Source organism: Malurus melanocephalus, unplaced genomic scaffold, assembly GCF_030028575.1.
Source record: "Malurus melanocephalus ecotype Western Australia unplaced genomic scaffold, MMel_1.1 scaffold_3320, whole genome shotgun sequence".
NCBI lineage: Eukaryota > Metazoa > Chordata > Aves > Passeriformes > Maluridae > Malurus > Malurus melanocephalus.
In genome coordinates, this window is record NW_026626552.1 from 1 (window position 1) to 6240 (window position 6240).

General features: G+C 64.9%; 3 protein-coding genes across 3 annotated transcripts; 1 reads left to right on the forward strand and 2 right to left on the reverse strand.

Annotated features, from left to right (window-relative positions):
- Window positions 1–9: 9 nt before the first annotated feature.
- On the reverse strand, window positions 10–1068 carry LOC130588089 (UV excision repair protein RAD23 homolog A-like; the record flags this gene model as incomplete). The annotated part of the gene is made up of 2 exons (XM_057389047.1): window positions 871–1068; window positions 10–189 (listed from the first exon to the last, which is right to left on the reverse strand). Coding segments are annotated over exons 1-2 (252 nt in total), but the record flags the coding sequence as incomplete, so codon positions are not given.
- Window positions 1069–1510: 442 nt separating this feature from the next.
- Window positions 1511–4734, reverse strand: CALR (calreticulin). Its single transcript, XM_057389048.1, has 9 exons — window positions 4565–4734; window positions 3621–3722; window positions 3334–3537; window positions 3060–3154; window positions 2768–2977; window positions 2408–2521; window positions 2129–2272; window positions 1960–2052; window positions 1511–1882 (listed from the first exon to the last, which is right to left on the reverse strand). Exons 1-9 carry the CDS (start codon window positions 4659–4661, stop codon window positions 1697–1699), a joined length of 1245 nt encoding a protein of 414 aa, XP_057245031.1. The 5' UTR covers window positions 4662–4734; the 3' UTR covers window positions 1511–1696.
- A 398-nt stretch (window positions 4735–5132) lies between these two features.
- Window positions 5133–6050, forward strand: FARSA (phenylalanyl-tRNA synthetase subunit alpha; the record flags this gene model as incomplete). The annotated part of the gene is made up of 3 exons (XM_057389050.1): window positions 5133–5591; window positions 5668–5805; window positions 5883–6050. Coding segments are annotated over exons 1-3 (519 nt in total), but the record flags the coding sequence as incomplete, so codon positions are not given.
- Window positions 6051–6240: the final 190 nt, after the last annotated feature.

Here is a 6240-nt window from a genome sequence, read left to right on the forward strand (position 1 = left end):
CCCCCAAACCCCTCCCCGGGGCTCCACCTTGGTCACCATGACCACCACGAAGTTTTTCTCGTCGATGCGATACTCGCGGATGGGGACATCATCGCTCAGGATCTTCCCGGCGTAGATGAGTTTCTGTCCCGCCACGGGAAAGGCATCGCTGCCCTTCTCCGCCTCGATTTTCTCCTTCAGCGCCCGCACCTGCACCGGGGGAGGGGTCAGAGCRCCCCAAAAACAGCCCCAAAAYCYCCRGAACCCCCCTYAAWRCARRGGAGTTAAASCGGWGTAGRGGGARGCAAAAATTCCRGATATTTTSAATGRTTTTSYTAAATAATCTCCCCAAATYATCCYCCSARAGTGGGARGGGTCCGGAKGGRGCTCAGGGTGATSAATAACGGGAGATTTGACCCAAAAMRGGGGCGCACGGAGCCCCCTCCCCGCTCAGGAGCGCCCCTCGGGTTTACCCATCAAAAACAAATTCGGGAAAATCCGGAGCCTCCGCGCGCGTTCCCCCTCCCAAAATGAGGGGTGGGGGGACACGGAGCCCACAAATGACGCAAATCGCTTCTCCTCCTCTTGGAGAGCTTTTGATGAACCCCAAAATGAGGAGAAAACAACCCAAAATCGGGGGGAGAGGAGCAAACGGAGCCGCCGCTCCCGGGCCCGCAGCTTTGGCTTCACCGCGCCCCGAATTGGGGACACGCGGAGCCCCTCAGGGCCAAAATGGGGGTGAGGGGGACAGAGCGACCCCTCCCCGCCCTCTCCCATCCCGGAGAGCCCCGGGAGGCTCCGAACCCCCCTGAGGGCGGCGCGGGCTGAGGGGGRRGGGGGGGGGGGGGGGGGCGAGGCCTGGGCCCATCCCGGGCTCCGCCGCGGCCTCACCGTCTCGTGCGGCTCCATGCGGATCTTGAAGGTTTGCTGCTGCAGCGTCTTGAGCGTCACGGTCACCGCCATGGCGGGACGGGGACGGGGACGGGGCGGGCGGCGGCTCCTCCCGGCGGCCCCACAACATGCAACTCACGCCGCCGCCATCTTAGGCGGCCCCGCCGCTTCCGCCGCGGCACCGGAAGTGCATCACGGCGCCCGCGCGCGCGCGCGCCTCCCGCCCCCTCGCCCACGGTGCCTTTTTTTTCTTTGATCACGTGACACGGGAACGGCGCGCGGGGGCGCTCCCTCGTCACGTGACTCAGGAAAACGGTTTTTGAAGCCGCGCGATGATCACGTGACGCGAGAAAGCCGCGCGCGTGCAGTCGCCCCTCCGTCACGTGACACCGGAGAGGTGGAAAGTCGAACCGTCCCTCGTCACGTGACGCCGGAGGGGGGTAAAAGTCCGGGCCGCCCGCGGTCACGTGACGAGCGCGGCGGCACAAAATGGCGGCGAGCGCAACATGGCGCGGGCGGAGGAAAGAACGAGAGGCRAAAGTCAACGGCGCCGGGACGATCGTTAATTTAATAGAAACCGGATCGCGACACCCCCGTACAGTCCCGTGCGACACCGCCGGTGCTCCCCCCCGCCCCAAAACCGCACCCTCCCCACCCCCGGCGCTGGTCCTGAGTCCTCGCCCCACGGGGCGCCCGGTGCCGGTTCGGTCCCGGCCGTGCCGGTTCGGTCCCGGCGCGGTCGCGGCTCCCCCGGGCCCGCGGGCAGCGGCGCCCATAGAAAAGAGTCCAGGTCTCACAGAGACAGAACGGTCCCGCCGCGGGGCCCTCACAGCTCGTCCCGCGGGGCCGCCTCCACCTCCTCGGTCTCGGTTTCGGGCTCTTCCTCATCCTCCTCCTCCTCATCGCCATCGCCATCATCGTCCCCTTCCTCGTCTTTCTGCTGCTTCTCCTCCTCCTCCTGCTTCTTCCGCTGCTCCTCGTCCTGCTGCTCCTTCATCTTCCTCTCTGCGTCCTGCACGAGGGGTGGGGAGGTCACGGGGGGCTCAGGAGGGTCTGGGGGATTCAGGGGGGTCTTGTCCCCTCCTTTACCTTGGTGGCCCCCCAGGTCTCGTTCCCGATCTCCTCCGCCAGCTTCTCGTCATCCGTGATCAGGAAATTATCAAAGATGGTGCCTGACTTCACCTGTGGGAATGGGGAGGTCAGGGGGGTCCTGCAGCCCCTCAGGACCCCCCCCGGGCTGTCTGAGACCCCTCCTCACCTGCCAGAGGTCGAGGCCGATGACCCCGAAGCTGTCGTAGGAATAGAGCAGAGGGTCGGGGCTGTACTCGGGGTTGTCGATCTCGGGGTGCACCCACTTGCCCTTGTAGTCGGGGTTGTCGATCTGCTGCGGCCTCCACTCGCCCTGGAAGGGCAAAATGGGGGTCAGGGGGTGCAAAATGGGGGTCGGGAGGGGCAAAATGGGGGCCGGGAGGGGCAAAATGGGGGCCGGGAGGGGCAAAATGGGGGTCAGGGGGGCTCTGCAGCCCCCAGGGCTCACCTTGTACTCGGGGTTCTGGATCACAGGGGGCTCCCACTCCCCGTCCATCTCCTCGTCCCAATCCTCAGGTTTCTTGGCGTCGGGGTCTGGGATGTGCTCGGGTTTGTCCCAGTCCTGGAAAGGTCAAGGGGGTGTCATGGTTACCCCTAAACTCCCCAGAGTGGTGCCCCAGACCCCTCTAAATTCCCCAAATTCCCAGATTTTTGCCCAGTCCCTCTGTGAATCCCTCATTCTCCTCAGAGCTGGCCCCAAATTCCACCAGGAGCTGTTTCCACGCCCCTCCAAAGCTCCTGGAGATCCCAAAGTTACTCCCAACCCCTCCCAGAGCTCCCCAAAAGCCCCCCCAGACCCCCTCCCCACCTCAGGCTTGGTGTCCTCGGGGTCATCGATCTTGGCCCGCTCGTCCCAGTCGTCGGGTTTCTTGGCCTCGGGGTCTTTGATCTTTTTCGGGGGGAGGAAATCCCAATCCTCCTCCAGACTCCCCGACTCCACGCGGGCRTTGTCGATCTTCACCTCGTAGGTGTTGTCCGGCCGCACCACCAGCGTGTACAGGTGGGTGAATTCATCATCCTGGGGGCACAGRGTGGGCTCAGCAGGGCTGGAAACACCCCAAAAAAGGACAGCAGAACCCCAAAAAAAACCCCACACCCACCTTGCAGCGAATGTCTTTATTGATCAACACGTTCTTCCCTTTGTAGTTAAAAATCACGTGCACCTTTTTGGTGCCGGGGCCGCAGATATCAGGACCTGTTGGGAGAGAACACGGGGGGTCAGGGAGGGGTGTTAGACCACCCTGAGGGGTGTGAGACCACCCTGAGGGGTGTGAGACCACCCTGAGGGGTGTGAGACCACCCTGAGGGGTGTGAGACCACCCTGAGGGGGCTGAGACCACCCTGAGGGGGCTGCAGGGCAGGAGGAACACCCACCAAACATGATGTTGTACTCGGAATCGCCGTGCATGTCCTCCTGGCTCAGACTGGCCGGGAAGAGCTTCACGTAGCCACCACCACAGTCGATGTTCTGCTCGTGTTTGACGGTGAATTGCACCACCAGCGTCTTGTCCCGGTTGCTGAAGGGCTCGAAGCGGGAGGACAGGGCGTAGAACCGAGCGTCCTGGCTGGTCTGGATCCCTGTGGGATGTGGGGCATGGTGGGGAGGGGGCAAACCCCACCCCCGGGGGTCTTTTCCTCACCTGCCAGCACCCGAAACTCACCTTTATCCTTGTCGGCGTCGCCGTAGAATTTGCCGGCGGTGAGGACGAAGCGGCCATAGTCGGGTTTGTGTTTGGATTCCACCCACCGGTGGGTCCAGGCGTCTGTGGGGAGAGTGTTCAGGATTCCAACCCCTGCACCCCCAAATTGCTSCCACCCCCCRAGAGCTCAGGCTTTGAGCGGGTCTCTTGCTGGGGTGCTGAAGGGTTTGGAGTTTTAGGGAAAAGCAAAAGCASCCAGGAGCTCTCTSCAACCTCCTCACCTTCCTTTTCCTGCTTTTTCAGCTCTTGTTCACCTGCTCTGTTTGAGGGCTGACCCTGAGCCCCAGCAGCCTGTCCCTCCAGTGACCCCCACCCTTTTGACACCTCAGCACCCTCACTGTCCCTGTCCCGACTCCCACTCACTCCCCACACCTGAGGATTACCCTCCTGTGTCTCTTCTCTCCTCAGAAAGCACATGAGGTTCCCCTATTTTCTCCCCTCACAAAACACAGGTGGATCCTTCCCCTTTTCCCCTCAGAAATTACAGGCGGGGGTCCACTATTTCTTCCCTCACAAAACACAGGGGGYCCCCCCCATTCTTCTGTCAAAGAACGCAGGAAAATCAACCCATTTTCCCCTCACGGAATACGGGGGGATCCCTCAATTCTTTCCCCTCAGGATAAACAGGGGGGCTCCCCTTTTTTCCCCTCAGAGATCATAGATGAGTCCTCGTGTTCTYTCCCCTCACAAATCACTGGGGAATCTCCCCATTCTCCCCTCACAGAAAACGGGGTGCTCCGTCCATTCTTGCCTTTCAAATATTACACGGGGGTCATCCCGTAGTCCTCCTCCCTCCTCTCAGGCCCCCCCAACCGCCTCAGGCACCGCCCCCCCCAAACCCCTTCACCTCAGGAGCCCCCCCCAGGCCCCGCCCTCAGGGACCCCCGCCCCGGCCCCTCCCTCACCTCCATCCCCGAACTCCTCGCGGAAGAACTGGGTGGGGCCGGCGGCCGCCAGGAGGCCTCCGAGCAGGACGGGGGCGAGGAGGCTGAGAGGGCTCATGGCGGGGGATCAGGGCACGCTCGCTCAGTCCGTCCCAGCCCGGCGCCGCCCGGCACTGCGGAGGGGGGAGGAGGTGCCGTCGCCTTTTATACTCCCGCCGCCCCTCGCCCCGCCTCTGCCGCCCTCCCATTGGCCCGAGCCCGCGCGCGGCCCGCTCCCATTGGCTCCCCGCCCGCCGGCCGGCGGCGACGGCGCCCCCGAACGTTGGCGTCCCAGATGGCCGCTTCCCATTGGCTGAGCGCGGCGGCCAATGAGGAGCGACCACGCGTTCGGAGGGAGACGCCCCCCGCCCCCCCGCCTCGCTCCCGRGGTCACGTGGGCGCGCGCGCTCTTAAAGGGCCAGGCCCCGGAGTTGGGGGGAGGAAATCGAAGTGGGGATTGGGGATATGGGGACGGGGGAACGGACACGAGCGGTGGGGGAGTCTCCTCCTCGCTTCTGCCTCTATACAGCGGCGTGATTCGGTGATGATATCACTGATTAAGTGATGCCACAGCAGGTGTGGACACAAAGAAGGTGAACCCTGGGTGGGGGCTGCGCTAACGAATCTTTAAGTCACATCAGCCCTCTGAGATCTGTGGTGGAGTTGCCTCGCTCCTCATGACGTCACTGTACACCTTCATGACGTCACGGCGCCCCCCCGCATCCACCTGTACAACCCCCGCCACACTCAACATGGCGCCCACCGCCCGCAGAGCGGCGCTCGCGCCACACTCAAGATGGCGCACCCCTTTCCTGGTGCGGCAGCCACACTTCCGGCAGGCCCGGGATCACTTCCGGCCATGGCGCCGAGCGTGGCCGAGCGCCTCCTGGAGCGGTTGGACCGGGCCGGGGCCACCGAGGGGCTCTGCAGCATCGAGGCCGCCGCCGCGCTCGGTGTGGACCACCAGACGCTCGTGGGCGCCGTCAAGAGCCTCCAGGCGCTGGGCGAGGTGCGGGCGGCGCGGCCGGGGCGCGGGGGGGAGCCCCGGGGCGCCGCTGGCGGTGCTGATSCCGGTGCCGGTGCAGGTGATCGAAGCGGAGGCGCGGGCGGATACGCGATGGGAGCTGAGCCCCGAAGGCGAGCAGGTGCTGCGGGACGGCAGCCCCGAGGTGCGGCTGTTCCGGAGCCTCCCCGAGGAGGGGCTGCCCCAGGCCGATGCCATGGTGGGTACCGGGGGCACCGGAGCGGGGGGGAACCGGCGGCGGGCTGCCCGTCGCTCACGGCCGCCGTGTCCCCGCAGAAACTGCCCGGGGGCTCCTTGGGCTTCAGCAAAGCCATGGCCAACAAGTGGGTGCGCCTGGATAAGGGAGCGCCCGGCGGTCCCCGTGTGCTCCGCGCCGTGAGTGACCCGGGCGGGGGTCCCGGGGAWGCGGGAGGGTCCCGGGAGGGATGCACGGGGTGCGGGAGGGTCCCGGGAGGGATGCACGGGGGTCACTGGGAACAGGGAATGTCCTGAGGAGGGGTCCGGCGATCTCCGGGAACCGGGAATGCCCCGGGGAAGATGGATGGGGGTCCCTGGAATTGGGATTGTCCTTGGGGGGGGGTGGACAGGGGTCCCTGGAATTGGGATTGTCCTCGGGGGAGATGGAAGGGGGTCC